At 39.6% G+C, this 18,025-nt stretch overlaps 1 protein-coding gene across 1 annotated transcript; it reads left to right on the top strand.

The window, feature by feature from the left end:
* Positions 1-673: 673 nt before the first annotated feature.
* Positions 674-16,992, top strand: LOC149724763 (uncharacterized). Its single transcript, XM_089892027.1, has 9 exons — positions 674-810; positions 4,627-4,685; positions 4,947-4,998; positions 5,074-7,495; positions 7,554-7,615; positions 9,151-9,534; positions 9,828-9,957; positions 10,360-11,054; positions 16,682-16,992. The coding sequence occupies exons 1-8, from the start codon at positions 747-749 to the stop codon at positions 10,910-10,912; spliced, it is 3,726 nt and encodes a 1,241-aa protein (XP_089748153.1). The 5' UTR covers positions 674-746; the 3' UTR covers positions 10,913-11,054; positions 16,682-16,992.
* The last annotated feature ends 1,033 nt before the right edge of the window (positions 16,993-18,025 follow it).

The raw sequence follows: 18,025 nt of genomic DNA on the forward strand, positions 1-18,025 counted from the left end.
TTGCGGTTAAAGAATAAACAAATGATGTTTGGATACTTGTACTTCGGTAAATATCGCAAGCGCTTAACATAAACTGCGTTAAACGTAATTATGATCCTCCATCATATATTTTCGCCATACGCTGGTAGAGTTTGCTTAACCGCTACACCTAAGGGTATGGTGCTACGAAATACGAAACAGACAAAAAATATGGTATTCATACGTTTGTTTAACTGTTCACCCTCATTGAAAACATATTAACATTACGTTATTATACATACTAAAACTATATTATTACACATTAACGAAATATACGTGATTGTAACCGAATATGTTCTTATTGGCTAACCGAAACATTAAACGCCGCATCAATAATCAAGTTGTAATATTATAATAAAACAATCTGATATAACTAAACAAAATATAAATTAACTTTATTTTTATATACATTAACAAAGGTCAGATTAAATAAAACAACAGAGAAAATGGAAATTAGCAGCAAAACAACAGTCGTAAAACACACTCAGGGTAAAAAAATTGCCAAATAAAACATTGGTGTTAAACCGACAATACAGTATAAAATAATCGTATACTCGTATAGTTCTACATTCGATCCGTTGGGTGGCAGTAAAGTTCAAACGTGCGTGGTCACGCAACCTACGCTTTGTTTGATTATGACATCATAATGAATCAGTTTTTCTCGTTTATCCAGCAGTCTGCTTAGATGTCAGAGCGCGCGCATCAGGTAGCATACGTTAATTGTGATCATGCCGAGAACGAAGCAACGAAAACCAAGGCATATTACTGAGGAAAATGAAACTGCTGATCAAGGTAATATAGAATGTATAAGTTTTGTTACGGATTATTAATTTCTTATTAAAATTTTAATCGCTTAAAAAATTGATAAAAATTAATTTTAATTTGTTAAAATTGTAAAGAAAATTATGTTTTATAAATTTGATCATATTTTTTAGAGTATTGTTTCCCGTATTTTTATTCGTTTTTTAAATGTCATTTTGTTTGGTCAAAGTGTCGGGGTTATAAAGTCAGTTATGACTTGCATAAGTGTTGGTTATATATCGAATACAGAGTGCTGATACCGCATATATATACCACAAATAAATATTTTAATTAGATAAACGTAACACGGTGGTACAGTGGGGTGGTGGTGTATTGAGATAAGCGTCCTTTCATTTCGCTTAGGCGTGCTTTGCATTGAACGAAGTCGGATACGAAGAAGTTGTAGCTATTTTCCAATGATATCGCATTCTCAGTGACATGCCTTGATCAAGGCTATCGCAACAGAAACCTCTAATTACTGCCAATGATAAACGTAGACTTGAATTCAGGGAGCTCTGCTCTTATTATCGACTTATAAGGCGATCAATTCGTGTCTGATACGACTTACATTTTGTACGAATTGAATTTTCGGAAATTGCCCGCCATTTTTGCTCTATTGAAATTTAATTAATGAAATAAAGTTTATCGGTGCGGCTGCATATGTGCATTGCACAACGAAAGCAGAACGTGCAGGCCAATAATACGGTTAATTTCGGGCGTGTGACGCGTCAAACTTGCATATGCTTCGGTTGGATTAGGGTCATATAATTATCTCATGGATTACATATTGAATGACGCATGCGTTTAACTGATACATCACCAATGCTTGATTAAAGGGCAGCTGTACTGTCGGGTTTATAATGGAGCAGGTGTTTATTTTCAATTGATATCTTAAGCCACATTATTTTTGCCACCACAAAAACAATTGCTTTGTGTTGTGATTTCAATCTCATACGTCAGTTCGGGAGACAGGCGCGTAGGTTGCCTAGACCAGGAATAATTTCCTGCTGTTGCCTGCTTCGTTTTTCCATGTAACCACTGATTCCTTTGTTACACACCGTGGTGTATATTCAGTTTCAAAGAACACCACACGCCGCCTATAACACATTAACGACATGGAAGTGGTATTCCAAATCAGTTTGCCGAAAGGAACCTTTGCGGGCTGTGACTCATTAGATATACTTTGGTGGATCGCATTCGTTCAACTATTTCTGCGACACACCATGGTGCAATGGTCGCTGTCACCTACAGTATATATGCACGGGTTCTGCTAGTCTCTGAATCATATTAGCTTGATTCAGTTTTCCGCGCCCCGCGTAACCGTGACTCACGTACAGAAATCCGCCTGCATATAGGGTGTTGCATATATATAGCATATAGTGACAAATACAAAACCATTGCCATTCTATTATAACCTATGATATTGTACTGTGTGGTAGTATGAGATACCGTTAGCGCTTAAATCCCCTAATTTCCTGATCTTGTTTTTAACAATTATCAACGCACTTCTACAGTCGCTTGGCTATAGGTTTATATAACTCTGTAAATATTCTTCGTTTAATACCAAATAGGACAAGAAAAGAAAATAAAAACATGTCCTTTCTTCCTCCACCCCATAATATATTTATATAGGTATTAACGTTATAGTTTCCACTCTATGCGATTGTAAATGTAGCACCGCGTCGATTAAAACGACTAATTTACTTCTAAAGTTCAAAAGGATTCTCGCTCCACTAGTTCGGGAACTTGGGGCATTAAAATACCTCCCCAGCATATCCAATGTTTATATTCAGAATTCGCGTCGCCGGGTCGAAATAATGGCTCCGTTTTACGCTTTATGATTCGGGGTTCAAAATGTGAATCGTATTCCCCCTTATTGCCCCATTTCGCTGGTTGTTAAACTGAGTTAAAAGCGCCCTGACCGTACTCTCACCCCAGCGAATTAGATCGGTGCCTTTTAGCCACTCTAAACGCAGTTACCCGATACCCATATTTGCCTGCATGGCCAAATACAGGACTTCTCTTCTACGAATGTGTTTGCCCTTGGCCACGACCAGTGTGAAGCAAGCACCCCTAATAGCACCTCGTTGGGTTCTACTTCTCTTTAATTTTCTACACTAAACGCACTTTTCTGGTTTGTATTTATTTCCACAACACGGTCAGCGCCCTTTAACTTGTCAGTAAATACACAAGTTTGGTTTTAGCACCCAAGGGGTCTTGCCAGCAGCACCGCGTCGTGAAAGTAATTTCGGTGTTTAGGTACGGATATGACATTTTTGCAGGAGTACATTTGTGTGCGACCGGACATAGTACTGTGGGGTAAGACAGCACCTAAACCTTATATTTCCTGGTCGTGTTTTTAAAAATTAACAACGCTGTTTTAGATTCGCGGTCATACAGTTATATAATTCTGTAAATATTTTTTGTTTACTACTAAATGAAACGACAAAATAGAACGAAGCATATCATCTTACCCCACCCTACCATATGCATTCAATTACAGAACCCGTAGCACATACACAGCACACGCGAACTATAGCAAACTATTAAATTACAATATTTAAGGTTTAACATAAGCGCCACCTCTGCACCGAAACTTGCAATACATTTCTGGTTGAAGTAGGCGGTTCGAATGTTATAGGTTTTATATTAAGTTAAAGGGAAATGGAACCTTTTGCTGTGTGCAGATAAAAATATGTTTGGTTTGCCGCAAACCAATTTTATTGATTTATAACTATAAACAATAGAAACACGGGTTAGTTTGAAACATATAATAGTACTGTGGGGTAAGATGGGATACCGTTGGGATCCAAAGCCTATACATGTCCTAAACGTGTTTTTAACAAGAATCGTGTTGCTATTTGGTTATATAATTCTGTGAATTTTCTTTGTTTACTACCAAACGAGACGATAAAAATGCATGAAAACCTTTCCCTTCTTACCCCATTAAAAGCTAAAACACAAAAAGTATTGCGTCAATTATATCTACGTGTATGCGGTTAAATTATTTAAATGCGAAATACTTTGAGGGTATAAGATACCATATAAATATCCTTATTAAGCAAAACCAACGATAAGGGGCATTTCATCTAATACATGGTTGTTGCCTAACGTATGTATCCTGCTTTATTACGTCACTTCCTGATTCCCAGTCGGAAATTTATTCCGATATGTTGTTTGTTAATTAGGTATAGACCCTCCGTTCGTTACGAGGTGTCAATACACATATATAGGCTACCGTTGCCCACCGATATAAAAGAAAAAGTGACGCCTCAAATTACCGTTAAAAATGAAACTTTCATTTTAAAATAAAGTCTGGGCGTTAAGATATGTTTGCAGATAAGATTTTACGCTGTGCAAGACTGCCTTGCCGGTATATTACTACAGCTGTAATACGTTTGGGGTGTATATGTTCATGACCGTGTAAAGAGACTTGTATATATAAACAAACGCCGTCAAGTTATCCCTAATTGAAACAAGTGCGTTGTTGGTACCAATGTTCTGATGCGACCTTTGAAGTAAGGTCACTGTTTCGCTTTCTTGTGCCCTGACCAACCTTTTATAATTAGTTCAGCAACTTATTATAAATACATGTAAATGAACGCTGGAATTAATGCATGAAACAGATTAATTAGGCTGCTTTACAAAATGTACCACCCGAATTATGCTGTTCGCATATTCTAGTTATTTACATGATACAATTTCTACTAAAAGTTTATTATTTTATAACCCTAAATTTGGTTTTGTAATGTGATACATAGAAAATGTGGGTACCTATATACTAATAGTTTTGTTGTTGTATTCTAGCTCATTTAACAAATATGAAGTCAGATCTGAAAACATCCCATTATTATGAGAATCCAGTTGTAAGTGAACGTTTGTTTTTCAACTAGTAACATTATTAGTTTAGTATTAGTCACGAGTTAATTTGTAGTGTTTCGTGTGTTTAGCAGCCACGCTTTTAGATTGTATACCCGTGGCAAGTTTTTAACGACTGTCGTTTTGCTGCTATAATTCCCTTCTCTTAACTTCGCTAAATTCGTGGCTTTATTCAAAGGTATAACAAAATGTATCTTACGTTTATATACATACAGTTTTAATAAAATATTTGTTTTATATCATTTCAGGACGATTTGGACGTGGGATCTGAAAGTGCCAGCTCGGATCGTGGAAAATATGGTAAACACTCTGTCCACCGCTAAATTTAGCACTTTATCTTTACAATCTAACTATATGCGCTTTGAACCTTTGCAGAAATGGGTCAAGACGGCTATAGTGATACCTGCGAAGTGGTCCAAGAAAGTTCAAAAAGCAACGAGCATTCGGTGGGCGAGAACAATGAAAGTAACACCCCGGAAAAGTTTGGGCAACAAGGGTTGGAGAGAGGTCATGACGCCCAAGCCCGGAAATCCTTCGCTGGCGAAAATGTCATAAATTTATCTCCAGTATCAGAACCGTTAGGTAGTATTGAGCAGAGGGGGGTGTATGGGACAAAAAGTTCACACGACTTTCGTTTCAATGGGCTTGGGAGTTCGAGCGCTGTTCCTAGCGGTTTTGCTACAAACTCGAACCAGTACTGGCAGACAATGAAGTATTTACTAGAAAATGGAACTCAGAGTGAATTAGGGAATAGTAACCTTATTAATTTCTGGAGTGCGTGGATGAACAACAGAAATCCGCAAGCTGATCAAATGAATCTCATTAACCAATACTGGTCACAAGTTACTGAGAAATGGAATGCTATGATGAAAGAAAGAGAACAGGACAGGAATCATACCTTAGACATACAAAGCGAAAACCAGGCTAAGGAAATGAAAGAACAACATCGTAAAAGTTCGTCCAACAGTGCCCACAAACCGGACGAAACATCGACAAACGATAATACAGATTTACATGAAGTTGGAATGAAGACAAATAGCGAAGCTACTTCGTCTATTCACGTACCGTCTCCCTTAACAATTCCTGAGAATAAGTTCAACACTTCTTCCATCAGCCCGCAATCTGCACCGGTGCCAGGATTTCTACCACCAAGAATGCAAGAGTATCGGCCCTGGTCCGCCCCTCGTCTTACACAGTTTCCCAGCTTTCAATTTCCGGCACCATCAACCTACGAAACCAAACCAGGATATTCAAACTCAACTGCTCTCCAGGAAAAAGGCAAAACATGCGAAGCTGAAACCGACAACAATCAAACCCACGCTGATAAAACTGAAGAGAAACAGTACGAGTCACCTTACACCTTTAAAGATTTTAAAACAGAGAAACCGCCAACCAAGCCGCCTACAGATACACAACAATGTTCTAACACCACAGCAGAAAACTCAATCACAACCGAGGAACAGAATTGCAGATTTATGGACGAACTCCGGCGACGTTTCACATTCCACCAATCTATTCTACCCGGGCAATTCTCTAACCTGCCTAACAGTCCAATACCTACGTTCTCAGACCTGCACCAATCGCCAAGCAACAAGTCTCCAGTGTTTTACCCGTCACCAACGCTGCCCCCACAATATTACTTAAGATTCCCATCAACCCCAAGTTCCCCTCTAACTGATGCGCGATCTTCGTCAATAAGTTCCGACTCCCCTGGTCTTCAACAATCACCTAAGCTGCCAAATAGCCGCAGATCCCGCACAAGAGGCCCGCCCATTGATAGTGTTCACGCTGCTATAGTGAGGGAAGCCAAGGAACAGTTCAAAGGCTTGGACCCGGAGAACATGTATATTCAATGCCCGATTTGCCAAAAGCGGATTAAACGTTTGTACCATTTCCAGCGGCATATGCGTATCCATACAGGTGAGAAGACGCACCAGTGCCCGTGTTGTCAGTATAAGTCAGTGCGAAAAGACAACCTCAAGTCGCACATGAAAACACACGAGAAGCACACAATAGAAAATGGACGACGAGCAAAGTCAGGATTCCAGAATGTTCGCGAACGTGAATCTGTCAACATGAACGGGATGACTCGAAACTGTGTTCGAAATCGAGCAGCAGGATTTCCACGGCCGCCTAATAAACCGCCAATGCTGTTTAACAGTTCAAATGAGGGCTTGAATTCCTGGAAAGATGGTTTGAATTCGCCAACGATTTCTCACACGTATCCATACTCCTTCTACCCCTTCCAAACAAACCGAGCCATCCCATGGTTGCCCGAAAAGCCGCTGGCGATGGATCCTATTTACAACAGCAATCATTCAGCTTTTAATCTTTTACAACAGAAAACAGTTTCCCCCACTGTAAGCATCGAAGACAGACATTTCAATTATAACAGCCCACATAAACAAGACGCTGATATAAAAAGTCCAATCGGCAGCGAAAACAACAAAAGTCAAAATCAACCGAACTTAAAAGATAATACTTCTACTTTTAGCGATGTGATTTCCCACCCTATGCCGATGAAACGAACCCACGAGTTGGCAAGACTGCTGCAGTCTCCAATCGAACCCGTAACAGCAAAGCGGTTAAAAACAGATCCCGATCAAGACCACATTTCGGCCGAAATTGAGACGGCCGCCAACTCCAACTGCAACAACAACAAAAATGGCCGGACCTTAAACCTGGGCACAGATCTCGGCGGAAAACAAAACGACCAAGCTTTGAGATGCGGACCAGCGGTTCCATATTTCATGAGCCGCTGTGGAGAAAGCGTTGAAAATTATGCAGCAAAACCTTGGTTCGTAAAAATAGATTATTAAATTTTTGTATTACTGTAATTTTTCAAAATTGTTTAGGTTTTCGTCGATAAACAGTTTATCTCCAACTAATACAAGCAAGCTATCACCCATAGCAAATGGTAAGTTTTGAATTATAACATGGGACCTGTTTTTCTCTTCTCTCGTCCCATTAGGCAGGTAACAAATATATTTATAGAATCATATACCCACAGCCTCGCGACTCTAAAACAGCGTTGTTAATTGTTTAAAACACGATTAGGAAGTATTAGATTTAGGTGCCAACGATATCCCATCTTACCCTACAGTCCTATTTTTCAAATTCACATCTGCATATAGGTTCGTCGTCATATATGTTCTCGTAATGCACGACTGCAGCACGCCGCGTGTATTGCATCGCCTGCGGATGTAATTATGACATCATGAATCGAACCTTGAACTTCGTAATAACTTGCTGCAGCCTAAAACGATGAAATCTTTAAACGCTTTCGTTAACACCGCGGCTATAATCCTGTATCTTGGACACGAAAAATCCCGTCATGCGTCACGCTTTTATGCCGCAGTGCAATTAAGCGGTATATTTGAACCGTGTTTTAATTATATTTGGATGTTTATAAAACTTAGCTTTTGCTTTCAATTTTTGCAAGTTCAGTTCGGTTATATAATAAGTAAAATTTGGGTAAATATATGTAATTCGAAAACTAAATTTCTAGAAAAAATTGGCGTAAATTTAAAAAAACTGCAACTTTTCATTTGTTTTCTTCAATACACACATTAATTTATATGTCAGAATATTTAGTAATTGGTGGTATTAATTCTGTTTGATGCTGCAGATATATATCTAAAATGGCAACTCGTAAGCGGACACGAGGTTTATGAAAAAGACCACCCCTGTTATAACTCCTTAAACTGCCCGCCACGCGAGGATAAATAGGTGTCATTCATTCAATTTTTCTGGTTTAGTGAATATTTGAAAAAAGGTGTGATATAGTTTTACGTAATCTGTGAACAATGGCTACGTCTGTGCTTAAACCAGGGACCGTGGTTTTGGTAAACCCAGTACACGTGTATAGTAGCCAATGCAGGCCACGAATAAGGAGCTATAAGTGCTTATAAACCGCGTATACCAGTCGCCGGGTCGAACACCTGAGAAAGAATTTGTCTCACTGGTAATTTGGCGGCTCCTTATTTGCTTCGTGGGAGCATTTAATTGCCGGGACGAGGCAGCGACAAAGCGGGCCATGCAGTTGGCGTTCGCAGCTAAATGTCAATAAACCTTCTTCCAATTAATCCCGCAATAACACGCCGTGTCAGCCGGGTCGTCAGATTCGTGTTAGGACGCTTTCAAGTTTGCTCAACGCCAAATAATCAGCTTAAGACGCTCGGACTTAATGTTTTATCATAAACAAGTAGACAGACTCTACTCGTGGGCCTCCAATTTAAGGGTTATCGATCAGAGGTTTACTTTAATCCGGCATCGCCCAACGTTTAATTTCCCGGTGACGGGGCAAGATTAAGTTGTTCTTTCTTGATCATCAAAATTACACCGCGACCGCTTAGGAGTGGGCGGCGTTTAAGACGAAGCTATTTAAGTGTGTGATTGCTCTGTGCACTCGAATCACCATTTTCCACTTATGCGAGTATCTTTAATTACCAGACGTTGGTCCTCGGAACAGCTTCGACCCTGCAGAGCCTGAGAACAACAGTTCTGGGAGTGTAGATGTTGCGCAATCCGGAGCCGAGACGTACAGACATCCTTGCTTAAGCCCGGATTCACCTAAAAGTGAATCCCACCACAGGGGCTTAACTAAATCTCCTCCAGTTAAAGGTTGCGTGGCGATTAAAAGCGAATATGAAATCGGGTCTGCGGAGAAGCGAACGAACAACGAAGAGACGAAATCCTTTCACGTAAAGATAGAACCTTCGTCTTTTCGGCACGACCATGACGTCATCGCACACAAACAAATTCAAAATGGAGCCCGTGATCCGAGTGAGATTGACGTCTGTAAGGTCGCTCGTGCCTTCGCCGCATTTTCACCGGGTAATTCTTACACTTCTTGCGACTGGGAGACTAGAATGAATGAATGTAGTTTATTCATCTTAGAGTGGCGGGGAAACGACAGTCATAAGAATGGGTGTTCTGTTTCATGCACCTCGTGCCGGTGATTGCTTTTTGATGTTTTTTTGGTGTCTAAAAATTTAGAAAACTCATAAGTGACAACTGCATTATAGTTGTGGCAATAGCCGTTAGTTCCAAATAACAAGCACGCATATATAAGCTACAACAACGGTAGCAGCAGACATCGAAATGTGTTTAAATTTTTACTACCACAGAAAACCAAGTGACGAATGAAGATTCCGGAACAAAAGAGCTCACTTGTCGTCTCTGCTCACTTCGTTTCAGCAGCAACGCAGATCTCCAAGCCCACATGACAATAGCACACAAACAAGATGGCTTTTACAAGTAAGTTTCTCCAATACATTATTATCACATCGTAAAGTTAAACCTTTTCTTTATTTCCCACAAAACTGCTGATGGACACCAAAAAAACAACGTTAAACATAATATTTTCGACCGCTAGTGTTTGCGCAAATTCAGGACTTTTCCTGTTTACTCGAAATTAATTACATCCCCCTTAGGCCCTCTCCTTATACGGCATACAATCTCCAAGAATGTGACTCGCTGTCCTTCGAAAAACGTCATCTCTTGTCTATATTTAGCTAATCACAGACGTTCGTTACAGTCTAAATCCTTTTCATCATTTCGAAGCCGAGGCGCGTTCAGTTTAATTGTCGGCTTTGTGGCTTGGTCGCCATTACGTGACGCGCTCTACAATTGCTCGAAATTCACCCGCCTTTTTTCCAGGTGCGACGATTGTAATTACCTGGGCAAAAACTTAAGCAAACTGGTCGAGCACATTCGTATACACACCGGCGAACGACCCTTCAAATGCGACCAATGTAGCTATGCGGCAAAACGCAAGGACAACCTGGCGCAACACAAGGCAGTGCGACACGACAAGAGAAAAACTCGACCAACCGACATATACACAATGATTGAACAAATCGGTTCCAATGGCGTCAAGTCATCTCCAAACTGGGGCGGCGACAAACCAGATCTTCGCAACGACCGACGAAACAAGCCCTACACAGCGTCTGACGTTCTCTCAACCACCCACCCAATGCTTAACATTGCAACTTCTGTTGCCAACACACCCCTAACTCCCCCATTTTACTCTTACCCGCCCCTACACCCATTGCCCCCTATATTCCAATACCCCTTTTACGCCTCTCACGCAATGCTACACCCCGCCCACATTAACCCCAGCTTGAACCCAGGCGTCGTAGCAAACGGAGATGGACTTTCAAACCCCAACAACTACTCTTTAAAAGTTCGAGCAGCTCTGATTTCCCCGTAACGATTAAACTACAAACTACAAACAATTCCCCGAACGGCCCCATTTTAATCCGCATATTTCGACGACGTCAAGCAAGCCCAACCCACCCACAGCGAAACTTTGAAATTAAAGGGAGTGCAGCAAAGTATTCCTATACACCCAGGTACGTAGATTCCTATAAATTTCATTAACCCGGGCTTATCAGCCGTTTATTGCAGTTCCCGTACATTAAAAACAATTTCGTTCTCGCCAAGCCACAATAAAGCTTTGCCGGCACTTGGCCTTGATTGACATGGTCGCACTTAAAATATCTGGGCCGTTCCGCGAATCGGAGACTTAATTGTTGTTATCTGGTCCGGCGCTTGTCATGCGCAGAGGGTGACGTCCACGTTGTGCTATGCGCTTCAATTCTTTCGTCATTATTATTATTATTATGGCTCCGAAATCGCGGCAAATTCATCCTACAGCCCTGGAATACCAGCGACCGCGCCTGAGGCACTGATTAAGCGACACTGAGCCTCAGAATATGGCCTGGCCATCAAAGTTTGTCCTTTACGTGTTCTGCACACAATAGAACTACCCGCCAACATTATAAGTCGTAAACATACTTCACCCGGTGACAGTTTAACCTTTGCGCTGACAAGCCATCAAGGATCGCCTTTTCATAACCAATCCATATAGTCACAGGTCTATATTGCCGGTAAACTTAATATTAAATCACCAATTTACGGAATTCACTATAAGGCCGATTTTAGATGCGAGTCATCGCAAATTATCAAAAGCATCGGCGACATTTTATAAACAACTCCCATAGTATGCCGCTGGCAACATAAACACTTGTACTATATTTAAACAACCGTTTACGTACCGTGATTTAATTGATTACGTTTCTAGGAAAGTTATAAACTAGTAAGGGCGAAAATTCTTTTATATAGAGTAGAGTGGGGAAAGATGGGTCACCTTCACTTTCTATTTTCTCGTCCCATTCAGTAGTAAACAAAAAACATTGAAAGAAATATAAAACCGTATCCTCACGACGCCCATAGACCGTTTTTAATTGTTTAAAACACGATTAGGATATTTGGATATCATGTGCTGAAGGTGTCCCGTCTTTCCCCACTCTACTATATTTTTATCTTACTCATAAACGTACACACGAGGTACAGCGGTGTTGTTAACGCAAACAAAATCGAAACGATTCGCCAATAATTTGAGACATATACAAACGCAAAGGTATAGAAATGGCCGACACGTCTGCTATAACATATAATATAAATGGTTGCTTAATAAAATTATTTCTCGATTTTGTACAAACACTTTCATGGCTTGTATATATACTGCAACATTATTTTAGTCGGCGAATGGTGTCTTGTACACTTCATTTTTTGTTTGTTACCTTATATACAGAAAATATCGTTTATAAACATGAAAATTCGCAGGAAACGGCGGCTGAAAAACCACAGTGTAAAACTCGATAAACATTTTACAAAGGAAACTGCAAAACATAGTTGAATCTATTTGTATAACCATAAAGGAGCGTTCCAAATAAATGTTAAAAGGTGATATTTAAAAATGGGGTAACTGACAGTGTAAACTGACCGTTTGTTTATCTCCCCCGGTTAGACCGATAACTCTCATATAGGGACGATCAAACGATCGAATTGCTACTCGGGCAAAATATGAGGCAAACCGTGGGGATAAGAAGGGTCGGCGACCGCTCCGTTTCTTTGTTTCTTTTTTAAACACATGTTTAACCATCGGACCTCGCAATGATGGCATAGTAAACAATATATCGAACGGGACAACCATGCCACGCATATATTTACGTGGTGTGCTTTGAAACGACTTGGAAAGTTTAATTTTCGAGCGGTGTCCGATAAGACAACGGCGTAACGGATTCAACCCTTAGCTAACAAATGAAGGTTTGTTTTAGTTCATTCTGTGTGACCGCAAATAAACCAACGCCCTGACGCGTTTCCCTGCTATATACCGGGTATATAGGTCGCTTTAAATGAGCTGAAATTTCCACAGAACGTATCAGACCGCTGTCAGAATCCGCGCAGTGCTGATTAATTGCTTTTAAATACCAACAATATGGTTTTCGTTGTTTCTCCAAGGCATTGTTTACAAATTATTGAACGCAATCAGTATTTCATAAAACGGACGTTTCACACGCGGCATAAACAACGCAATTATATTAATACGTCGTGTTATTATTTAAGTCCACCAAAAGATAATTCCAACCAAAAACATTGCATGTGCTCAAAATTTACGTTTTCAGAGTATTCGATAGGTATTGAAAATCTGAAAATCTGCTCATTTAAATTCCGGTGCAAAAAGTGGAATCCAGTAAAACCGCGACCTCTATACGTTTCGAACTTTGGACGAGCTCAACTAAGTCCGTCCCCAGGCTCAAAACATAGATAAATATCTTTGTTTAGACTTCATATATACGCCCTTATGGCTGTACACACTGATAATTAATAATAAAACCCGTGTGGTTTCGTCTTGATACATAGTGCTAACACATTTCCCAGGGTCGAAGTCAAGTTTATTGGTAATGTGGTCGGCGTCTGCCTGCGAGAGTGCACGTATACGGCTATTATTAAAGCGACTATACATGTTTCGGAAACCCTAGCGATTAGGAGCGTGAAGTGCGATAAAAAGGCCCAGGACCGGCCCTATAATTGCTACCACGTATTATGAAACATGTCAAAACGCTTCCTTTCTAGGAAATGTGATTTTGCAAAACGCCCCAGCGTAATTTACTATCAACAAGCAGTATACGTTGAAATGCATCGGCAAATACACGGGTGGCTAAAAATATGACATTTTATGTTTATTACTGATTACAGAGATTAGCCGCGTTTGGCGTTAAAAACGAAAAAGTCTTGGAAACAAATCGTTCGTGGCCGCGTAATGTTAACTAAACAATAGATGCGTTATTTACACTTCAACTTTTTGGTTATAACGCATAGTAATTAGCTCACGTTTTACGCAATTCGGGATTTCCGCTAAAAATTTTATAAACAATCAACAAAAAGAGAATGCGCCTTCAAGAATTGACATTATTTCTAGCAGAACGGAGTTGCGAGTCATTTTCCATTTGCCCTATAAACCCTATGTGTTTAGAACAACTGAAAGTGGGGTTTCAACCGCTTGATTCTATACTCAACGCCCATTACACGCCCGTTGGTAAATACATGTGCATGTTAGTCAAATATAACGAGCAATTCTCTCAACCCTAACGTTCAAGGCCCACCTGTTGTAGCCTATATAGCACCCATCACTAATTTACTTAGTGCTATTTGGACTCCGGTCGCGGGCTTTTGATTGTTTTAACCTACAATACTTATATCACGTATTTCATGGAGTCTGCAAACATATACATCCCCTACAGCGCAAACGGTACCATGGGTTTTGTAAAACAAACGAGAAAGAGGTTGCTGGTACCAAGAAACGAGCGTCACATTTGCTATTTGATATTTCGCAATGCTTCGTGTGTATTTATCCACGTTTAATTGCAAAATAAAACATATACTTTGTGTCAAGTAAAAGCGATGATTATACGAGAAACAAAATGGCGAAATTTTACCGAAATTACATTCAAATGTATTTTTGATCGATTTCAATATTAAACTCTGCGGCGCCATCGCTCGGGCATTCCTCCGCGAGTGCATTGGGAGCACATCGCAAACTCATTTCACTTTAAAGCGTTTATTTGGGGTATAAACCAACGACTAACACCGGAACCAACTACTGCACCATATAGTATACAAAAAGTTTCAATAGCGTCAAAATATTTAAAGATTTTCTCGCTAGTGGGTATTGCCTAAGCGAGGCGACAACCTTTCGCTGCTACCTTTTCGTGAACCAAGCAGACTCAAAGCTAGTGGCAACCCTAGACCGCCACAATTTAATTACACCCCCTTATTTCGTAGAACCTTATCGTCGACGTGTGAGGTAGCCGAGTGTTCACTGACGAAAATTTTATGAGTTCTTAGAACACTGCACCCGTTTGCGAACCGAGTACACGCATCTTTCTGCTCGTTAGACTACGATAAGAGTTAATCAAAACCACACTTGTTGTTACGAGCACGCTGTGCTTTACCGCTGCTTTAGTGCAAAAGTCAGACGGGGGTAAAATAAACGATCCAATTTGAAAACCGTTTCAGAAGTAACCGACAGATCTTTTGTAAATTGAAAAATCGCAAACACGCTTAGTCGGCACTTCGGTAACCATTGTACATTGAAATAATGCGTCTGCTTGTAGGGAATTCCACATTCTGTAATCATTGCATTCCGGCGCTTATAAATTACGAACCGCGCGCGTCTTAATCTAAATTGCGACGTTTCTCGCTTTAGTCCCATTTACCACGTTAGTTTTCTTGTGTTGCTTTGCTAGTTGTACAGTAGCTAAGTTAGTATATACATATATGGTTAAGTTAGTGTGGGTATTTATAGTTAGGTGAGTATGCGTTTAGTTTGTCTATATTTACCATTAACCGTTTGTTTTCACGTAGGCTACTGTTAAACTATGTAGGTGTATGAAAAGTTAGTTTAAGCTTTATTTAATAAATTAGTAACTGCTGATTGTTTTAGCGCTGTAGTTAACGTTCTCACTCGAACGTTCGCTAAAACTAACTTTATCGGAGTATTTGCGAAATTTTTCTAAATATTCATAAAAAATAACTTTTAAAAATAATTTAAAGAAAGTCTTCGTATTATAAAACGACATTTTTTTGGCGGAAAACTGTAAAGGAATGCATTTCTGAATGTAGGACATATATAGGCGTTTCAGCAGTAATGCAGAGTGTTTATATTCCGTTAATGTTTGAGGTTTCGCCTATCTTTGCATACGTTGCATGACGCCCATTATTTGTCTGATAACAGCCCGTTTTGCAGTGGGGTAAAACGGGTGGCTGGCGGGATTAGATCGGTCGGATTAATGTTAAATGCGGCTGCGAACGTGTTTGGGGGATAAGCCGACCACTGAGTCACGACCTAAAACTTCCCCAGCGTTACTTCAGAGAAACATGGACGTACATAGATTTAAAATAGCGGCCTTGTCGAATATTAATCCGGTTTTAAAGCGCTTTTATCAAGAGAGACGGTTTAAGGAATTATGTTATTGTTTAGGGCATCGCCTCATGCTAAGCAAACACTCTAATCAGATAAATCTCCGAAATCCATTATAATGTATTCTCTACAAGCTTAATTGTAAGCGGCTCACTACTGGCATTGGTAGCCGTCAATTGCACGTTTTTCGTGTGTTTATTATGCTATGATAAGTCCGAATGTAGAATCCACAATTCCCTTTGCGATGTACCGGAAACATCCCAAATGGTGACCGAAGCGATCAAAGTTACGTCACGAACAGGCAATCGGAACGTCACAATAGCGTTGCGCGGAAGCAATATTTGACAAATTCAAATAACTTGATCGAGCTCCAAAAATCGGCGGTCGCCCTTCCCGAAATGGCGAACTTTATCCTTCAAATGCCGCATTGTGACGTCAGGGAGTGTCATAACCTCGGCAAGGCGGGCCGTTTTAGGGTGGCAATGACGTAGCGAGCCGGAGCTTATTCGTCGGTTTTATTTGTGTTTTGACCGCAATTTCTGCACCTAGCCCACTGAACCCATGTAGACATTGACGTGTATACGAACACTGAGCTATTTATATAACTCCCTCTCTCATGTTTCGTTCCATGTTTTCAATTTATTCTATTTCTCCTTGCATACGTCAATCCCCTACACAAACAAACATTTATAAAAAAAAACTATTTTCCAGGTCTTCGTTTCGCTGCAGTCGACCACGATCGGATTCTCTGCCGCAAGGTGCGCTAGAGAGCCAATACTCACATTTACGCGCCTTTTTTTTCGCCCAAACTTTCTGTAAATTGTATTTTTAACATTTTACTGACATCACCTGTTCTTATAGTTCCATAACATACTATTATTATCATTACACGCACACATTCCAATCTGCACATTTCCTCGTCTGTTCCCTTACTGTCGTTATTCTGTAATTCGTTTATATTTTGTCCGTATCTGCTTGGGTCTTATAATAAACGCATTCCAAAAAAATGACTTTTTTATTTTTTTATTTTAATATTTTTCGTAAACGTCTCGCCTTATCGTTTATACGAATAATAATAGGCTAAAAGGAGCTGTATACATTTTTATGCAGTTTGCTAAATTAATATACAGTACAATAAATAATGGTATTGCGCCAACACATTATAACAACGAATAAAAAGAGTTCATAGCGTCGCTCTATGCGTATCCACTTTGTATTAACTAGAAAAAAAACGCGTTTAAATCGACATGAAAATATAAAGGATTTTAATTAAGTGTACTGAAACAACACGCCGAAGACATTTAGACACGCCGCAATCGAGCTTGGGTAATATACTGAAGAAGTACATTTATTTGTTAAACTTTTTTTGTGTTTAAAAAGATAGGAAATAAAACAGTATGTGTTTTGAAAATCTTATACTTAATTCTTAAAATCAATAAAACAGTAGCGGGTAGCCTATATAAAGGCTACATATGTTTCTCCTTCTTGTCCAAATATCAAAGCAGACATCGTTTTCTTTTGTCCCAATGCGTCTATCAGTAAGCGAAAGTTCAAACTTTGATTTCAAAATATCCACGCAACGCTGTGGAGTGATACCTTGTACTATGTACGTAGAAACACCAACGCTCTGGTTTTGTGGTCCCATCTTTTAACAGTAGCTTTAGAATCCAAACTACACACAAAACACCTTAACTAAAATAGTTTAACTTATGTATACAATATATATATAAAAGTGGAAAAAATGAGACACCCTTTCATTTTATTTTCTTATCTTATTTAGTAGTAAACAAAGAACATAAACAAATTACAAAACCATATCCCCACAACTCCAATAAACCGATGTTAATTTTTTTAAACACAATTAGGATATTTGGATATTTTGTGCTAAAGGTGTCCCGTCTTCCCCACAGCACCACATAAAGACTTGCTTTGCATTATAATATAAGTCATACATGCAAATCTGTTTTTGTTTTCTTAGCAGTATTAATATACAACTATGTTAGTATATGTAAACACGCTGTACCTATATATATGGACCACATACTATATACAGCA

The sequence above is a fragment of the Ciona robusta genome, chromosome 14 (genome assembly GCF_009617815.1).
Source record: "Ciona robusta chromosome 14, ASM961781v2".
NCBI classification, from domain to species: Eukaryota; Metazoa; Chordata; class Ascidiacea; order Phlebobranchia; family Cionidae; genus Ciona; species Ciona robusta.